General features: G+C 44.4%; 1 protein-coding gene across 2 annotated transcripts; it reads left to right on the top strand.

Annotated features, from left to right (window-relative positions):
* Nucleotides 1–4,775: 4,775 nt before the first annotated feature.
* Nucleotides 4,776–20,476, top strand: LOC115465629 (protein PET117 homolog, mitochondrial). Of its 2 annotated transcripts, none has more exons than XM_030196245.1 (2): nt 4,776–4,982; nt 20,296–20,476. In XM_030196245.1, exons 1-2 carry the CDS (start codon nt 4,836–4,838, stop codon nt 20,452–20,454), a joined length of 306 nt encoding a protein of 101 aa, XP_030052105.1. In that variant the 5' UTR covers nt 4,776–4,835; the 3' UTR covers nt 20,455–20,476. The 2 variants fall into 2 exon arrangements, with proteins under 2 accessions (XP_030052105.1, XP_030052107.1); XM_030196247.1 differs by lacking the exon at nt 4,776–4,982 and adding an exon at nt 5,195–5,320.
* The last annotated feature ends 168 nt before the right edge of the window (nt 20,477–20,644 follow it).

Below are 20,644 nucleotides of genomic sequence, written 5' to 3'. Positions count from 1 at the left end.
AAGAAGAAAGGAAGAAGCGAGCAGAGCCATGTGCTCTGACTTATATATCCCTAACAGGAACAGAGAGGGATCAAATAACTCCTTTCCTTCCCAGCCTTTGTTATCAGTTATTTCCTTTGCAAACTCCAGTTTAATGTCCTGATGTAAGGAAGGTGAGCACTTTCACAAGTTTTAATCTTTCAAGTCCCTAGTTTTGGAGCCTATCTGTCTGGCTTTCATTATTCTCAGAGAGCCCTGGTCCCAGATGCCCAGAGAGGACAAAGGTATGTTAAGTAGGAGTACTTGAGAAAACAAAGGGCTAGCAGGCAGCTGGGCAACATTTGGTCCATCTGCCATCCTCAGGGCTTCCTGAGAGCGGGGGGAGTTATCAGAAGCTGGTTTCATATTAATCTAAGTATGTCCAGCAATCCTGACAGAAGCCTGTTAATGAACTGGACTGTTATTTCTGTTTGATTAATGCAGACGGCAATGTTTTAATTTTTTTTAGAAAAACAAGCAAACATGCTGGCCACAGCTAGCAAAATTTGCATGAGGGAGCCTGTACATCTTGCCACCAGCACATCTTCAAAGAAGACATCGTCTATTGCAGGAGGGACTACTACTACTTAACATTTCTAAAGCGCTACTAGGGTTACGCAGCGCTGTACAATTTAACATAGAGGGACGGTCCCTGCTCAAGGAGCTTACAATCTAAGAGACTATGGAAGACAGTAGAGCTAGACTGAATCCTGAGATTGTTGACTCCTTATTCATCCACAGATTAAAAATTCAGTGCTTCATAAGGCATATTTCTCTCCTCTAGGGAATACAGAATGGGTTGTATTTTGTATCACTGGACATTTTAACAGAGTGGATTAGGATTCCTTGGTGTAATAGAAATTAGCTGTTGTTGGGGTTGGAAGGGTAGAGGGCGGTGGTGGTGGTGGGAGGGTTTATTATAGCTGCTCATTGTTATTGTTTTCTATTTGTAATTTATACACAATAGTTGCACAGCATACTGTTCCTTTTTATACTTTAATCAAAAGATTTAAATATAGAATCATAAGTGTTTGAGACTACTACAGATGAGAACAGAGCCCACAGGGATGGGGCAGGGACGGGGACAGGGCCCGCGGGGATAAGGTGGGGATGGAGTCAGAACCCACGGGGATCGGGCAGGGACACAGACAGATTTTATCCCCGTATCATTCTCTGCACAGTACATTGCAACCTGATTGTCCATTTGAATCAGAATAATTTGGTGCATTAGCTGATCTCTGAAAGCCTTTAGAACTTTCCAGATGGCCTGCAGCTTCAGAAGATTGATGTGCAGATGAATCTCATGAGCGGACCAAGTATGAAGCCCATCAACATGGGCCTGGGCTCATCCTCAACCTCCAAATTAATAGGATGGACCTAGCTATCTCCCTCAATAAAAAAGACAAAGAGCTCGTCTTGTGAAGGCTTTCTCCTTTCCTGAAGTGGAGTCGGAGGGTATATTAAGGGATCCCTCCTCTAAGAGATCCTCTGGTTCCACCTCAGACACCCAAGAGTGGTCTGTATCAGACTGAGCAAAATACTCCTCACTAGAAGGCAGACTCTGTGCCCACCTTAGACCACTGGTCTCATGTCCAGACTCTGACTGAGAACTCCAAGGGCAGGTCCCCTCCTGGACTTCAGGGGGTATCCTCCTCTGATGGGCTGCTCAATTTCATTAAAACCAGCGTGCCAGATATAAGGGGAAGAGAGAACAGGGCAGGCAATGTGGTGGCGCTGGAGACCAGTGCTGGACAAAGACTTCAGCTGGTGGGGGATGGGGACCCCCGCCAGTCAAGATATTTGCAGCGGCAGTGCTTCAGCTGGCGGGGATTAGGGACCCCCGCCAGCCAAGATATATACTGTAGTGGGTGGGGAGCGGTGGCAGACCAGCGGATCAAAATGTGCCCCCCCCTCTCTCCCTCGAGGTCTGGGTACACCCCTGGAGTATACGCATATACACTTTTTTGGTTAGATTCTAGATTCTGTGTTCATTGTCACATTTCCTCTGAGTATAAAATTTATTTTTTATGTTCTCACTAGCCGTTGAGCCCGTAAAAACGGGCTGGTATTGAGGTTTTCCTCCCCCCGCGGTCACCACCGCTCCCCTCCCCCCCGCGAAGTCGCCACCGCTCCCCCCCCCTCGAAGTCGCCGCCGCCGCCGCCACCACCCCTCCACCTGGCCCGGGCCCTCTCTTCACTTCTGAACTTACAAATCCATTCGCCGAACGCAGCAACGCACATCAGCTGAGCTGCCCCTTCCTTCTCTGCCTGTGTGTGTCCCGCCCTCGCTGACGTTACGACACAGGAGGGCGGGGCCACAGGCAAAGAAGGAAGGGCTCACTGCAGCTCAGCTGATGTGCGTTGCTGCGTTCGGCGAATGGATGTGTAAGTTCAGAAGGGAAGAGACGGCCCGGGCCGGGTGGAGGGGTGGCGGCGGCGACTCCGAGTGGGGGGGGAGCGGTAGCAACCTCGGCGGCGCAGTTTCCCTCTCTGTCCCGCTCCCCCCCCGTCATCACGTATTGACGCGGGGGCGGGACAGAGAGGGAAGTCTCTACTGCGCATTTGCGAGTGAGTACGGTCACTCGCCATTTATATGTTTGATTGATGTTATCAATATTGTGTAATGTATAAGATGATTTCTGAAATTTTATGATGTATCTTTTGTAGACCCACTCTTTGTATTATTATTATAGAAAAGATATGCTTTTAGAGATTCTGTTATTCTATCAACAGGTTTCTACACATTCTTATCTTTATATTTACTGTTAAAATTATATTCTTGTCATTATACAACATATGTATTTTTAAGAGATAATGTTCTTTTGTTTAAAATATCCTATATAATAATTCTCACCTCCAACGTTCGAAAACCTGGCTGCCTGGTGTCTGTACCTTGGGTCTCTGAAGCCATAGCTGACGTCACGAGGCATTATGCGTGTTGCAATCTGAGCCAGGAACCAATCAGCGCTCGCCATGCAAATGAGCGGCCCTCCCCCCGGCCCGTTATAGCGATGGGCAGGGGCCCGGCAGCGCCGTTCGTGCACCCACTGAAAGGAGCTGCTGTCGGTATCCTGTGCTCCCGGGGAGGGCGCGAGCCAGACAACGCAATGCCCTCAGTCCGCCGCCCCGTTCCCCTCCACGCCCGCGGGGCGGTGGCAATGCAGCGGTAGCCTCGGCGTCTAAACCCTCCCCCAACATGACCGGGAGTCACTCCGCTCCTGCAGTGCAACCTTCGTTCTAAAGGGGGTGGCAGCGGTAGGACGCTAGACGTGGAAAACGGGGGTACATCAGGAGCGACATAATACACAAGTCTGAAAGTGGAACAGGGGTCGGGGACTTAGACAATGAAGGACAGGTGCTGCACCGTGGATGGGGAAGAACGGAGGAGCGGAAGAGAAAGGGAGAGACTGTAAACACAGTGGGTTAAGGGCCCCGTATGAAGAGGCGTGCTTGGCGCGTGAGAGCAAGAGGGTGCCTGCAAATAGAGGCAGTGGCCGAAGATTGTACCCTCGCGCCCACCCCCACTCCCCCCCATCTCCGCGCGCGCTGGCCAACAGAAGACACCCAAGGAAGGGAAAACCAGGCCACTGGGGGGGGGGGGGGGGGCGCCACGACCCTGAAACTGGGAGGGCAGGAAAACAGACAGGGGAAGGGAAGGAAGGGGGGGGGAAGACAGGGGATGGGGAAAGAGGGCGGGAGAAGGAGGGGGGGCCCCCTGACGCACAGTCATTCTTTCACACACACTCTCACATTCACTCTGTCAGGAGACGGGGGGGGGGGGGCCTGCCACACACTCTCATTCTTTCACACACACAACCTCACATTCACTCTGTCTCTCTCTCACACAAACATACACATTCCGATGAAAACCTTGCTTGCGCCCATTTCATTGATAACAACAAAGAAAAAAAAAACACATGCCACAGCATGCTTACCCCCACCTTTTCCTGCCACCTAAAAAAAATATGCCTGGTGTTCATGACCCCCTATTCTGACCTGGCCCAGCCCACCACCCTCTTCCCTCTGGATTAGTGGGAGGGAGGGGGACCTTGGCACATACTCTCATTCTCACACACACGCGCACCGTCTCACTCCGTCACACACACTCACACATTCACTCTCTCTCTCTCACACACACTCTCTCTCAAACATACACACTCTGAGGAAAACCTTGCTAGCGCCTATTTCATTTCTAACAGAAACGGGCCTTTTTTACTAGTATATATATATATATATATTCAATGTTCATCACATTTTTAAAAAGGTTTTCTAGATATCTATTGTTTTTCTGTTTTAAAATTCCCATTTGTATTATTTTGTCTCATATTTATTTTTTAAATATATTTGTTTTTAGACTCCTGATGCAGGCCATAGGCCGAAACAGGGTACTGTGTCCAGTCTTTGCATAATAAATCTTCTTAAGTATCAAGTTTACTTGTCTCAACTCTGAAGCCCGTGGTCTACTTTCCACTTTTCTTCTTGCTTTGCTACTTTCCATGGGATCTCAGAGTTCTCCACCTTGTTGGGTTCTAGTTTAGAATGTATATTGCTGGTTTTTGAAGTGGATACTTACAGGTAAGGTTGGTGACTGAATGCCAGTTCCATCTGCACATAAATACTATTTTGTAGTAACTGTACTGACTACGTCCTGACACTGGCCTTTCACCCCAAACACGGTCGCGTCGAGTTATAGTGAAAGTCAGTCTCCAGCCTTTTCACCCGCTCTGCTGTGTGTTCGTATTTATACCTACTTTTTCCCCACAGAACTGGAGGAGCCACGAGCATAACCGCCCACTTCAACTCGCGCCTCTATAGGCATGCGCTGGCTCCGGCCAATAGTAGCACGCAGCAGGCCCTTCACCCAGGCCAGCAGCACCAAGATTTCACTTACATTCTTCTTCTTGAACTGCGCGGAGGGAGAGAAGCGCGCCCTGAGTCTGACGCTGCCTAGAGCGTACAAGAAGGTTAGAATATTAAACCTATCTGAGAACCGCCAAGCTCGGCGAGCCACTAGGAAGAGAATTGCGGTGATGATCGATTACTTTTGCCTGGGAGAGTGAGCGTGGGGCGGGGTAGTAGGAGTCGGAGAACGGCTGCCTGTGCCTGCGTGCGTGTGCATACACGCAGCGAGCACACGTATAGTGCGGCTGTCCTCCGAATGCTTACGTTACCGGTGGAGGGCTCTCTCCGAGTACCACCGCCAGGCATGTCTGTGGTCTCTAAGGCAGTGCTGGGCGTGTCCTTGCTGCTGACGGTAGCCACGGTGGCGGGCGTACACGTGAAGCAGAAACTGGACAGAGAGGTGGGTGCGGGGCGCCCAGGGGGAAGGACCCTCGCATTATAGGTTAAGAACCAATTCTGCCTCCTCGATCACTCTATAAAGCAGATTTATTTTAGGTGCAATTATGTTTTGTATGTGGAAGGAAATAAAAATAATTGAAGATTTAAGGAGCTAGTTTTGGAGGTCATTAGCACAGAGATTTATGGTACATTCTTGGGAGTACAGGATGTTGTGGGTAACTACAGTTGCACGTGTACCTCTTAAGGCTGCCAACTGGATCCAGGTTCAGAGGTCATGGTTGATCCATTCCTGTCTCGGGTTTACCCCAGTGCATGTTGGGAGTAGTAGTCTTGCTTTTTAAGGGAATGTAATGAGTATCCGAACTACAATCCCTGCATGCAATGGGGTAAACCCAAGACTGGATCAACCCTGTGCTTTGAATCTGGATCCGGTTAGCATTGTTAATATAGCAGCTCCATGTATGTCTAGGAGAACTCCAAGGTAGTCTGTTTTTCAGGATAGCCATAGTGAATATGGATGAGGTAAATTTACATACATGGTGATGATGGCATTTGCATGCAGATTTATCTCATGGATGTTCTAAAACTGATCTATCTATCAGAAAGTGGGTGAAAACTGGAGCACATTCCACCTTAAAAGATGCCAGACCTATAAATTCTTGGGAAATCCTTTTGGAGGATCCAACTTTTACTCATTTATGTAAACCTGGATCGGACAGATTGATGCATTCCACATTATAGTTGCTGCTGAACCTGTACTTGCTGGAGGATCCAGCTTTTGGCCATCTTAAGGCAGCCCCATTAATGTGGAGCATAATGGATCCGGGTTTGCTAAGATGGGCAAAAGCTGGATCTTCTAGAAGCTGCATTTCTGTTGACTCTTTTAAAATGGAATGCATCAAATGTGGAGGATCTGACTTTGAAACTGCTTGCACCACACAAACTTCTCTACTAAAATGGATTAAAGCAAAATTCTCCAAATCCACTGGAAGCTGCAGGTTAGGCATCTCCTTTAATGTGAAATGCATTAGATCCAGCTGTACTAAGATGGGTAGGTGCAGGACTTTTTTTCAGGAGGCACTTGGGGGGGGGGGGGGGTACTGAGTACCTGCACCTTTTCCACTACCTGCTAAAATTGAGCCATGGTCTCTAGGTTTTCATGAAAGAGCCCAGACTCTGCATACCAATTCTGCTTTTTCATAGATTCTGTGGCTGGTTGCAGGAGACCTCACCTCCGAACAATGGCCTGGCATTTGAGTAGTGGCACCTTTTTTTCTAGAAAACACACAGTGGGTAGGTGGATGAGGTTTTTACTCATCTTAATAGAGCCAAAACCTGTGGCTTTTTTTAAGGTTATTGCATCCAGAGGAAGCAGCTTTTACTTAATCCCTTGTAGTTTGAATAGTTCTGCTGCTGTGCATTCTTTCAAGTTCCGTCAACATATATAATTGGGATTGGACTGGGTGGTGTAAAGAAAGCAAGGCAGCAAGAATAAAAGGGCTGAAGTGGGGTAATTTCAGCCAGTTTTACAAATAGTGTGTATGAATAGGAAAACAAGTGGAGAATACATGCAGAGCATGATCGTGGCATTGTTTCCAGTTGTGTCCTTAATGTAATATGTAAACTACTTTGGTTGTACTAAGAATATAATAATAATAATTTCTGGGCATGAGCATGGATGTGTATTTTTGTTGTCTCTATGTGGGTCTGTGTTGGAATGTTTCAGTTCTTTTTGCCTCTCCGTTGTTTTGAAAAGAATAACAAAGTAAAATAAAGTGTGATAACAGACAGCAGATCCCAAGCCACTTCGCTGGCTGGACGGGTCAACTTGTCTTCTTTGATGTTTCAGCCATTTTTGTGTGGCTTTCTTCAGGGTGTGTGGGACACTTTTTGTAACACTTCTCAATCTGGATTATTTGATGTAGGAAAACTCAGTTATCTCTGTCTAATAAATATATTGCCGCCAGAGGAAATGGAAGGGGGGGGGGGTCTTTATTCAGCCTGAAGAAAAAGTGGTGAAACTGTTGGTCACTGAATAATTTGAGCAGTGAAGTTGTTGGTCCTAGGAATTGATTTTTGGTCTTAGATTTTCCTTTTGTATGAGTTCTTTGTCGCTTTGACATTTGCTGCTTAGACTAGTTTCTTCTAGAAAATTTGAGTCACACACTCTTCTTTTATCCTATTAGTTGACAGGTTTTTTTTGTTTAGAATAATCTGTACTCTGTAGTGTTTGACCAATATCACACCTTATGGTGGTTTTTTTTTTTTTTGAGGGGGGGAGGGTAAACAGAGAAAAATATAGGCAGATAAAGACCATATGGCCTATCCAGTCTGCCCATCCATGTCATCTCCATATCACTCCCTTAGAGATCGTACTTGTCCCAAGCTCTCTTCAGTTCAGATACTGTTTTCATTTCCACTGCTTCCACCTTTGCCGTGAAGAAGTTTTTCCTTTGGTTACTTTTTGATTCTATCCCCTTACACCTTCATCCTATACCCCCTCGTTCCAGAGCTTCCTTTCAGTTGAAAGTGATACGCCTCCTGTGCATTTATGCTGCGTAGGTATTTAAATGTCTACTACTACTACTACTAAATGTCTCTATCATATCTCCCCTTTGTATGGTTTTGCCAGTGTTCCAGAAGCTGGTCTTTCTGCTTCAAGACACGTGAAATTTGACTGGGATTGACACCATATTCTTTAGCAATAGATACTTGGCTTCGTTTGTTTTCTAATTTTTTAAGAACTTCTATTCGTTCAGCCAGTGTTAAAGTCTTACAGTTCCACTGCGGCGACGATGGCGACCCCAGTGTACACTCTAACAACATTCTTTCGCTTATTCTGCCTTTGGCAGTTAAAGGGGCGGTAAATTTGAAATCTGGTTCTCACACGCCATATTCCGTGCACGCCCTTATGCGGAGTCTTTTCTGCAGAGGAGCGGTCTTAAACCATGCATATAAGCGAATCTTGCACTTATCAGTGGTGCGCTAAACCGAAGTTTGTCCCCATATAAATTGATGGTTCCAAAAACGGGACCGAAGTACGGCATGCAGTTAAACAGAGCATGTGCTTATCCGACGTGCACTTAAATGGAGTGCACTGTATATACATATATATAGATAATAAAAATAAGCAAATATGGCAAGCAAGATGCAAAAACATACTGAGGATTACACAAAATAGATATATGGGTATATATATATATTTATATATAATAAATGTAATTACACAACTACATTACTCTCCTGAGAAGAAATGACAACTTAGGCTATAGACCATGTATCTGAGTAATAACCAATCCTTTGCTATCAAAACAACAGTAGCTGGCTAACCCTGAACCATAAAGGAAATCCGTTTCTCTCACCCTTAGAGGTCTGTAGAGTGATGAATTTGTTCCTCTTCAGGGTTCGACTGGTTCCCTAGCGAACCGCACCTGATAGTATCAAGTATGCATTATTGTTTGTTATGTGTCCTGTACTGTTTATTGTAAGCCACATTGAACTCAAACGTGTTTGAGATAATGTGGGATATAAATGTCGCAAATAAAAGTATAGTCCAACATGTCCTTGCTGTGCAAAGGCAACTGTATTCTCAGTCTGGTAGCAACTGTAAAACAGCTCCTGGATCTTTCCTTGTGCTGAACTTAGCACAGAAAGATAAAGTTCATAGGTGTTACTGACAGTTCAGTCCCTCTCCTCAGAGAGATGTATACACCATCAGATCTTCTTCCTTTCTTCTCACCCAACTCTTCCTCAAGCCCCCAGGTTGGCACTGCCCCCAGAGTCCACAGGCAACGATCCGGGACCAATCAGGAACCGTATATATCTGTCCAGCAAGTGTCATACAGTCACCACAATGGAGGGGCCTTTGTGCTTTGAGAAGGACCACTTCGAAAAGGATCTTATCAGTAATACAGGATGTCTCGCCAGCGAGATAAATAACAAGCATGACCTTGTCTCTGTGAAACTCTCCTCCACAGTATCACACAAGATACTGGAAGGCGCTGTATTTCTGTGAAACTCTCTTCTCCGCAGCTTCCCATGAGATAGTCTGGAAGCTAGTGCAAGTGGACTGCATGTCCTTGGATGAAGTGAGCTAGCACAGTACTGCCAGGAAGACATTCAGAATTCATGATAGAATGGTTGAGAAAAGATGGTTCATGACCTATTCAGGCCTCCAAAAGGTGAGATACAGGGATACCCCTACAGTATACTACTTTCCAGACATTGTCCCTTTTTCCCATTGTGTAGAGGTATTTAATGCTTTACTTACCTGAGGGCTTGTACTTACCTGGGAGCTTTGATCACCCTGCCCCAATGATTCTAGTTTAAAGCCCCCTTCAGTAGGTCTTGTGGTATCCTTTTGCTGTTGAAGAAATTCTAAAACGACTTCAAGATTTGGATGACTAAGAAAGGGATAAAGAAAACATAAATAGCTATGGATCAGATTTCGAGATCAATGAGGACTATATGCCTGACTGAACCATTTTTAATAGTGACAGCAGCTAACTTTCAGAAAGTGAGGAATATGATTCAGGATCCTCATTGATGAGATTGGGACACAAGAACTATTAATAATATACGTTGAAGGAATAAGTAGAATATATATCAAAATAATGGTTCCACAATTCTACTAAATGAAACCCTGTATTGAAGGTGTTAATTCACGTTTATTCATGAAAAAATGTGGAGAAAAAGACTTCAGAAACCATGGAGAAATCTCTTTAAAGGAACACCTTTAAAGTTTATTTCACCGCATATATGGCGTAGACATCAGCCTCTAGCTTATTGTATTGTTAAAGGTGTGTGTACAAGTATTTCATGAATAAGAAGAGTGGAGTTTTTTTTGTGAAGGTTAGTGATTGAAGAGGATTTCTCTAAATGTTGAAAGGTGAAAAGTTGGTTGGCTCTGACGGAACTGTATGGGAAGTTATTGTCATCACTTCTGCTCTGGGAAGACAGGCCCAACAAGATGTATTTTGAGAAATCCCTGGACTGTCACTCTATGCCAAACATGAAATAAAAGAAGGCAGCATGGCATACATGGCAGTTGCTTATTAATGAAACTATCCTCCACCTTACAGAAAAGTGTACTGTAACTGAGGCAGACAGCTCCAAGATGACAACTCGATAATTTCTTTCAAGGATCTTGATGCCTTCATTGTGATTTTATTTACACAAATGGCCTTCCTGTGGCAAGTCTTTGGTCAGCTGTGTAAGGACACAGATTTTTTTGCTAACACTATGCCATAAAACAGATTCCAGGAAATTTTATGATATGCGCAGTTTGACATAAAATCAAAAGATCGGTTTAGTTGAAGATAGGTAAATCTGCATTTATTTCAGAAGTCTGGAACCATTTCATTGAGAATTGCATTAACAAGCAGCTTTTTTCTACTAAACTTAGGTATCCATTTATATTTGTGTGACATTCTAAGGCATTCTGGTATCATCTACATGGTGTGACATCTGTGCAGTTCTCACCTGGGAACATCTGTACCTAATTGAAGACCTGGACCACTACTGGCACCGCCCCACTAGTGACATCACTAGGATACATGGTAGCCTTTATCAGCCTGGGACAGGAGCCAGAGGTGTTGTGCTGATGATGGAGCGTGACAAAGAAGTGCTCCTTTGTGCAGAATTCGGGTTGATTAGGCAAGAAGTCTATACTGTGAGAATTTTATTTGGAAATTAAGTTATCGTGTATGACGGTTGTACAGTCAGTCCCTGTCATATGAATATGGACACTATGGACAACTACCATCTAGTAAGGAGGACTCATTTTTATCAGAAGTTATTTTTAATAGGATTGATAATGTTAATCAGTATAAAAAATGTAATTGCTTATTGTTAATGCTCCCTCAGTATAGAACAAAACTGTACAGCGGTTTTCAAAGCAGTATTATACTGTGTATTTAAGAAACTATTTCATGGTGTCTCTAAAAGACTATTTCACAGAAAATGATTAAAAAGACATGCAGTGTTTTTTTTATGGCAATTTTTAGTTTTTGCACTTTCCTCACTATAATATAATCAGATTTGATATCGGCTCTGGAGTAAGTACACACAGGAAATCCAATATATTAACATTTAACTTTCAAAAAGGAGATTATAATAGAATGAGAAGAACAGTGGAAAAAAAACTCCTTAATGCTACTAGGTGAGGCTTTAGCTTGGTCCTGAGGGGTCTGTGGACCTATCTCCCCCACCTCTTGCCTGTTCACCCTGTTTGGGTGTGTCTCCCAGGTACTTAAATCTCCCTTCTCCCCATTGTCCTGGGCAGCCTTTTTTCATGTTTTAGGCGCAACAAAAAAGCCTTATTCTCTGTCTTTTTAAGGGGGAAGGGAAAAGCAGAGCATGGAATTTCCTTAATTAGCACCCCCAGAGAACCCGGGACAGTGCAGATTTGGGCAGCTTGTCAGGCCTGCGCCTTCCTGACACATGACCAGGATGCCCTCCGAGTTGTACGGTTCTGTCTGCACACAGTGTGATTGACCGTTTTCGATTTCGGAAGTGGCCTGGGGGCCTTCAGAGTTGATGTGTTTCCCCCCTCCCCCCACCTGCCAAGACATCGGGACCCATGGCCATTTTGTCTCCCTTGAAGATTTATTCTCGTTCTGCTTCTCAGCAGCAAGAACCTGTACCTTCCACTTCAGGGGTGGGGAAGTGGGGAGACTACCTCCCTTCCCCCCTTGTGTCCATTTAGGGGGCCACATGGGGCCCCTGGAGGTTTTTGGCTCCAAAGCTTAGCACAGTTGGTCCGACAGCAGTTGCAGTTGGACAGGAGACAACCCCTCCCCCTCTGGTGGGACTTGGTTTGGGTTCTAAAAGGCGTAGAATCGAGGGGAGGGTGCCAGAGGCATTGATTTCCTTGGAGGAGGCGGGGGAAATGGAAATGGGACTTGATATACCGCCTTTCTGAGGTTTTCGCAACTACATTCAAAGCGGTTTACGTATATTCAGGTACTTATTTTGTACCAGGGGCAATGGAGGGTTAAGTGACTTGCCCAGAGTCACAAGGAGCTGCAGTGGGAATCAAATTCAGTTTTCCAGGGCTCCAAGGCTTTCTTGTGCTCTCAGACCATAGAGTGAGTCTGAGACTCCCCTGTCTTGAGGATGAGCAGTCCCATGTGATTCATCTCTGTCAGCGAGAGGAGCTGTCTCATTGACAAGGTTATTAAGGCCCTTTCTATGCTTAAGACTATGGCTGCAGATTCTGTTGAGGAGGATCTGCTGCTGGAGAGGCTCGCTGGGCCCCTAAGCATTTCTCTCTTCACAAGGCTCTTATCCATATGATGATGTGGACCCCCTTAGAGGTGCCAAGGCTCTAGATCGCCTTTATATCTTTGCTCCAGAGGAGGTTGAAAAGTATTCATCCTTTCCTATGGTGGATGTTCTGGTCATGGTGGTCACTAAGGCGACTGATTGTCTGGTCCAGGGGGCTCAGCTTTGAAGGAGCTTCATGACAAGAAGGTGGTGCTGCAGTTCGCCTGGCCTTTTCTGTGGGGGTGTCCAGTATTCAGGCTGCCATTTGTGGCGGTTATCTAGTAAGGGCCGTGCAGTGGTTGCAGCAGTCCCCAGAGGTGGCTTGCTTGGAGTCTGGGACAGCCTTTTTGGCAGATGTTCTACATGATCTGGTCCGCTTAGCTTCCCGCTCAATGGCCACTTCAGTGTTTGTGTGTTAGTGGTTGTGGTTTTGCCACTGGGTGGTGGTGGATGCAGCCTCCAAAAAGCTGTTGAGTCAGCTGCCCTTTAGAGGGCAGTTGCTGTTTAGAGAGGTGAAAGATGTAGGGGAGGCATGGCCTCTTCTGGCTCAGAAAGGCTCTGCTTCCAAGGGACGCACTAGAGGGTCAGGGTGGTTTTGACCTGCCTGCCGCTCTATGTCTCAGGGAGGTGGCCAGGGCAGGTCCTTTAAAGACCCCAAAACATTTGTTCTGTGGAGCCGTAGCCCCCCTTCTGCCCAATGAGGGTGTGCCAGGCCCCTCATTGGTGTGGGTGGGAGGCAGACTGTCTTTCTTCTGGGGCGAGTGGGCCAATATCACTTCGAATCAGTGGGTCCTGGAGGTAGTTGACAGGAGACATTCTCTGGATATAGCCCATCTACTGTCCAGTGCCTTCGTTGCCTCGCCCTGCAGCTCAGCTCTGGAAACAGGCAGTCGGTTCCACCCTTGAGAACCTGTGTGCTTTCGAGGTGGTGGATCCTGTACCTCCAGCGGAGCACAGACTGGGATGTTACTCCATATATTTCGTGGTCATGAAGAAAGGTGGCTCTTATTTTCCCATCTTGGACCTCAAAGGGATTAACGCTTGTCTCAGGGTCTAACACTTTCGGATGGAGACATTGCGCTCAATCATAGCATTGGTGCGGCCAGGGGAGTTACTGACTTCCCTAGAACTCACAGAGGCTTATCTACGTATTCCCACTGTGGATCATCACATGCGATATCTGTGCTTCTGTGTGCTGGGCAAGCATTTTCAGTTTCAGGCTTTGCCCTGGCTACAACACCACACAATTTTTCTAAGGTGATGGCGGTGGTGACAGCGCATTTTCGGCACCAGGGGCTTTGGGTTCATGCCCTACCTGGATGACTGGCTGATTTCGGGTGAACTCAGCAGCAGATGCCAGTCAGACCACCGATCTCCCTCCTGGAGGCCCTGGTCTAGGTCATGAGTTTCTGTCTCAGGTTCTGGAGTACCTGGGAGTTCGCTTTGATACGAGACAATGTTTCTGTAACTTAAATAGAAAAGCGCATCTAACAATTGGTACTTTGCAAAAGAATACTGATATCGCTATTAAACCTGCGTACAAAGGTGGTGGAATAGTAATTCTAAATAGACATGATTACATGTCTGAAATAAATAGACAACTTGATGATAGGATGTACTGTTTACCTCTAAACTTGGATCCTACTTTTCAACTGAAGGATGAAATTGATGAGTTACTAGAATTAGGTATGCAGAGAGGTTTCTTCACAAAAAAAAGAGAGAGATTTTCTCTCTGTTCAACATCCAGTCATACCTACAATATGGGGTTCATTTCAAAACACTTAGACTTATAAAGTTCCATAGGTTACTATGGGGGCCCTTTTACGAAGCGGCAGTAAGTCCAACGCGGGTTTACTGCTCGCTAAAAGGGAAGTATCGCTGGGCTACCACAGCAGCCCGGTGATAGTTCCCTCCCCCAGCACATGCCATTTTTTGGTGCTGCAGAAATACTTCAATCTTTGTAGTGCTGGAATGTATTTTGCGGTAATTGGGCAGTGCCACATCAAGCCCATAGGAATTGAATGGTCTTCCTCTCATTTTCCATACCAAGAATTGGTAGCGTGGGTTTGTAAAAGAGGCCCTCAGTGTCCTTGTTTGTTGTTGTACGTAGGAAAAACATCACGCATAGTTAAGACTCGGTTAATAGAACACCATAGTTACCTCAGTAGAAATGTGGTTTCAGCTCCACTTTTGGAACACTGGGAATCTGTCCGTGTAGAGAATCTAACCCGTCCCCGCAAGAATTTAATGGTTCATTAAAAAAAAAATTCCTGTCTGCTCCCTGGGTTTGAGCCGCAGCATTGCAGGCAAGGAAGGAACGGAAGTTGAAACATTCTGGTGCATACATGTAAGACTTCTTTGATTCACTGGCACTGTGTGCTAAGAGATCGCCAAATGCACACACCAGTAGGTCAGGTGACATCTGATGCTCATGTCTGTCAGAGCTGAGGTCTGCGCATCAATCCAGGAGCAGAGAGAATTAATAGTAACATAGTAAATGACAGCAGATAAAAACCAGAACGGTCATCCAGTCTGCCCAATAGACATAATCATTATCAATTTATGATTAAATCAACAATGAATGTGATATTAAATACTCGATTATGGTCTTTCTGTGGCGTTTCTGGGACATAGACCATAGAAGTCCACCTGGCCCTATCCTTATGTTCCAAATGCTGGAGTTGCCCTCGAAGCCCACTCCAGCCTATTTATCTTCTCATTTGCTGGACACAGACCGTAAAAGTCTGTCCAGCACTGTCCTCATGTTCCAGCCGCTAAAGTTGCTGTCTAAGCCCTTTCCAGCCCATCTTAAACCAGATTGCCATATGTGAGACACAAACCATATAGGTCTCCCGGTATTGGCCCTAGTTCATCACAGCCAGATTCGCCATCTAAGTGTCACTTGACACATCCACACACATGCAGTCATTTACGTTTAGGTTTTTTTTATAACTTCCATTTTCTAATTAGAGATGCTCTAGGTTTATCCCAAAATTCAATTTTTGTTGAAGTGATATTTGGTAATATTGACGCAAAACCTGGTAACTCGAAACAGGTACGTCTTATTCGGATGCACTGTCACATGACACCGACACCCCCTCCTCGTGACTGTTGTGTGTTTAATTTTTTTTATTTCTTTATACATTTCCTCTAGCTCTTTACATCATTTCCTATTTGTCCCAGCTGAGTGGTTTATAATTACTGTCTCAGAGTTGCTCTAAAGAATCCCACGAAATAGATGTGGAAACCATAAGTAAGGTATCAGATTTAAAATATTCATCACAGGCTGTTCTAATTACATTCTGAAGTTCAGGAGCTCAAAGAAACCCAGGATTAAACCTCCAAGTTATTTAATGATGAGAAGCACCACATTTAACATTAGTAGGACTGATTGCTGCTTGGTCTGAACTAAGTTCATTTTATATCTCTGTGGTAACATCCTAAGGCATTTAAATATTATATTTAAAAAAATCTGTTCTGGAGTGTACTTGATGTGGTGATGTGTAAATTGCATGTGTTTTAAGGTTTTATTTTGTTTTGCATATTATCTGGAAGTAAATCTATAGGAAGGTTGAGATCACCACTCATATTACTTCAAGTATATGCACTCCAACCAGAACACTTGCACAACAAGATTTTAAAATAACCCAATCTCTGGAGAGTCCACTGTTGATGCATAAGCCTTCAGTAATAATTATTTGGAGTATTCATGTTTCTGTACGTTTTTACCCACCTGCCTTCGTATCAGATTAATGAGAAAAAGCTTCAGTAGGAAAAAACTTTCTGAACAAAAGTATTTGTTCAAACAGGAGCCTGTAAGAATCACAATATCTCATTGTTTTTTTTTTTTAAGCTTAGTACATAAGTACATAAATACATAAGTAGTGCCATACTGGGAAAGACCAAAGGTCCATCTAGCCCAGCATCCTGTCACCGACAGTGGCCAATCCAGGTCAAGAGCACCTGGCACGCTCCCCAAACGTAAAAACATTCCAGACAAGTTATACCTAAAAATGCGGAATTTTTCCAAGTCCATTTAATAGCGGTCTATGGACTTTTTCTTTTTTAGTGTGGTTATCTAATGCTGCAATTTCATCCTTTCTTGCATCAACTATTGTAGTAGAATAATTTGCTTCTCTAATGATACCTTTCTGTGCCTGGTACTAGGAGCGCAAAGTCACAAGACCTAGACATTTTATAAGCTGAAATGGCTGCCCTTGTGTCTCCAACCTATTTTACTTGTAATACTGTTTTGGCAATGAACAAAATCAAATAACCATAGCTGAGGAACCAAACCAGAATGTTATCATTCTGAAGGTGGGAGGTGCTATATAAGCAATCTTCCCTGTAGGGAGAGAAGTCTGTTTTTCACAAGGAGCTTTTGGACTGAGTTCTGTTCCAGCCTGCTGCTGAATCATTTGCTGTTTCAGCCGCTGGCCCTGGCTAGTTTTACCCCCTCCCTTCTGGCATCATCTTGGTTCAGGGAGGAGGCACTTAACAGCTGCTCCCATGGGACTCCTTTGAAAGCTGTTGGGGACCTGGGGCAATGAAAGGGCTGATGGATGGGCCACTTACAGTATGATACCATACAGTGGGGTTTATTTTAATTGTATTTAAAATCTGATTTTATTATTTTGTTTTCTATTGTATCTTGTCTTATTCTCTTAGTTAGTGAAAGTAGGAGATGGCATTAGGATTAAGCTTATATCCAACAGGCTGCAAAAAACCTGTCGTTTCTTTCTCTATAATATCACTAAAACTTGTCCCTTTCGCCAAGATGGCGCTAAACTGCTAGGTCGCGTTGACTCAAGCTTCTAACATGCCGAAACGAAGAGGAAGAATAGCGGGCAGGGCTTCCCCGTTACCACCCTCCTTACCTGGTCCGATGGATCGTTACTTGAGACCGCAAGGAGCCCATAATGGAAGCGGGTTGCAACCAGGTGTAAGCGCCGGCGAAACGGAGACTTTGGCGCTCTCTGGACTTGAAGTTACTCTTAGCCCCGCTGAACGCACACCTCCTCCCCAGCCGATTGGCGCCAGTTCCTTCTTTCTGGATTCGACAGGGTCTACTCCCATTGAGGTTAGGGGCCCAGAAGAAAAACGCCGAATCGAAGCCTCTTTTGCGACCGAGGAGGGACTGGAGATCAGTTTGCCCGTGGAATCGTTGCAAACTGAGGGGAGAAAAGCTGAGGGGCGAAGTGAGGACGCTGATCTGCCTGTGAGGTTTGAATTACCAGTAGAGTTTATGACTAAACCTAAAGATGTTACACTAGAGGCTTTGTGGGACTTGGTTTCCAATCTTGGTCAAGTTTTTCTTAAGCAGATCAATGACCTTCAACCTAAAGTGAAATCTTTGGAAAGTAACTTAGGTGTACAAGATCAACAGATTAAAGACTTAAATGGTAAAATAGTTAACCTGGATCAGAGACTTCTGAAGATTGAAACCTTACAACCTATTATGGTGAAAGACTTGACTAGTCTTAGAGACAAAATGGAAATTTTTGAAAATTACACTAAAAATCATAATCTTAGATTTACTAATTTTCCTCGACTTCAGAATGTAACTCCAATAGATATGTTGAAACGCTATATGCGTGAAAATTTATTAATTCCGGAACAGAATCTGCCTCCAATGTCTATGGTTTACTACATTCCTGGGAAAGGAACCCCGGTACCTGAAGCCCCGATTGATATTTCCTTGTTACTTGAAACTTCTGATACTGAATTGGCGACTGCGGCCACGCTAGTCGCCACAGTGGTATTATTACCAGATAAGAATTTGCTCTTTCGTTTGTTTTTCCGTAATAAAGATAAACCCTTTTTGGGTTTAAAAGTTTTACTTTTTCCTGATGTCTCTAAGGAGACTCGCCGACGAAGGAAACAATTCTTACTTCTTAGGCCTGAGGTGTTGCACTTGGGGGGTACTTTCTTTTTAAGGTACCCCTGCAAGTGCATAATAAGGTTTAAAGAAAGAAAATATGTATTTACACAGCCGTCGCATGTGTCTTCGCTTATAACCTCAGTGAAAATGGAAAAACGTTAATAATATTTGTGCTCTTCTTAGCAGCTTCTGTATAATCTTTATTAATTCCTTATACTTTGTCTCCGTAATTTTCCTGAAATCTTGGATCACATTTATGGACTTGAGTATAAATTTTCCTTAGTGAAGGTTTACTTTCATGTTTTTTCTTTTTAATTACTGTATACTATACCTGAACAAGAAATGTCTTGTAATATAATGGAAAAAGTTAATAAATATAAATTAAAAAAAAAAAAAACTTGTCCCTTTCTTTCTGTGCATACTACCAAAAGCCTTATCCACACTCTTATCACCTCTTGCTTAGACAACTGCAACTTGCTTCTCAAGGTCTCCCCTTCAATCTATTCAAAATTCAGCTGCACAACTTATATTCTACCAGTATCGCTATGCTCATATTAGCCCTCTCCTCAAGTCACTTCATTGGCTCCCTATCCATTTCCGCATACATTTCAAACTCCTGTTACTGACTTACAAGTGCATTCACTCTGCAGCTCCTTAGTACCTCTCCACACTCCTCCCTGGGAATGCTGTTCATTGGATAAATCTCTCTTATCTGTACTCTTCTCCTCCACTGCGAACTCCAGACTCTGTTCCTTTTATCTTGCTGCACCATATGCCTAGAATAGACTTCCTGAATCAGTACGTCAAGCTGCATCTCTGACCATCTTCAAATCTGGACTAAAAGCCCACCTTTTTTTTTGGAAGCTGCTTTTAACTCCTAATTCCTATTCACTTGTTCAGTACCTATGTCTGTTGTGTCATTCCCACCCTAAGTAATTCCCCTATACCTTATTTGTCCTGTTTGTCTGTCCTGATTAGATTGTAAGCTCTGTTGAAAGGTATTAATCCGCAAATGAACCTTTTCCGGAGATGGGAAGGTGGTAGAACGAGAGGACATGAAATGAGATTGAAGGGGGGCAGACTCAAGAAAAATGTCAGGAAGTATTTTTTCACGGAGAGAGTAGTGGATGCTTGGAATGCCCTCCCGCGGGAGGTGGTGGAAATGAAAACGGTAACGGAATTCAAACATGCGTGGGATAAGCATAAAGGAATCCTGTGCCGAATGAATGGATCCTCAGGAGCTTAGTCACGATCGGGAGGTGGGGCTTGGTGGTTGGGAGGCGGGGATAGGGCTGGGCAGACTTATACGGTCTATGCCAGAGCCGGTGGTGGGAAGCGGGACTGGTGGTTGGGAGGCGGGGATAGTGCTGGACAGATTTGTACGGTCTGTGCCAGAGCCGGTGGTTGGGAGGCAGGGCTGGTGGTGGGGAGGTGAGGATAGTGCTAGGCAGACTTATACGGTCTGTGCCCTGAAGAGCACAGGTACAAATCAAAGTAGGGTATACACAAAAAGCAGCAAATATGAGTTATCTTGTTGGGCAGACTGGATGGACCGTGCAGGTCTTTTTCTGCCGTCATCTACTATGTTACTATGTAATTTATGCTTATATATTTGACTTTGCAAATACCTAGTGTACCTGAATGTAACTCACCTTGAGCTACTACAGAAAAAGGTGTGAGCAAAATCCCAAATAGATTTATACAGCAGAGTGCGGAATTGGAACTGTTCAGCTAAGAACTCCTTTATTTCGAGCTACTATGCGGTTCATCATAAGATTGGATGTCAGCAATTTAGAGTGTACTTACAGTTTTTTGTCTTTCTTTTGTAGAGACTCCGTGAAGGGGTGGTCCGAGATCTCGAAAGACAAATTCGGAAGCAAGAAAACCTTCGCCTTCTTGAAGAGCAGATTGTTTTGACCAGATATCTTGAATCAGAGAGGGAGAAAACACTTGAATCCAAAGAATACCCAAAATCCAAACAAGTTTGATGTCATAGAACTAAATTCAAGTGTTCAGAGTCCATAAACTGGTTTCTGGTATTCATTCCTATACAGTTTGTGGTGGGATTATGTTCCTCCACTTCACATAAACCAATGAAAATGAAGTTGATTTTACAGTGTCTTGGCAAAAGATCTCCGTAATTCTTTTTATAATAACCTTATGCACATTGTAAATCTC

This window comes from Microcaecilia unicolor, chromosome 3 (genome assembly GCF_901765095.1).
Source record: "Microcaecilia unicolor chromosome 3, aMicUni1.1, whole genome shotgun sequence".
NCBI classification, from domain to species: domain Eukaryota; kingdom Metazoa; phylum Chordata; class Amphibia; order Gymnophiona; family Siphonopidae; genus Microcaecilia; species Microcaecilia unicolor.
The sequence above is the reverse complement of the archived record's forward strand: the minus strand, read 5'-3'. Positions and strand labels throughout refer to the sequence as shown.

Coding starts and splice junctions, on each gene's coding strand:
- LOC115465629 (XM_030196245.1), top strand. CDS start 4,836: ATGCGCTGGCTCCGGCCAATAGTAGCACGCAGCAGGCCCTTCACCCAG. Junction 4,983..20,295: donor TGCCTAGAGCGTACAAGAAG/GTTAGAATATTA, acceptor TTTCTTTTGTAG/AGACTCCGTGAAGGGGTGGT.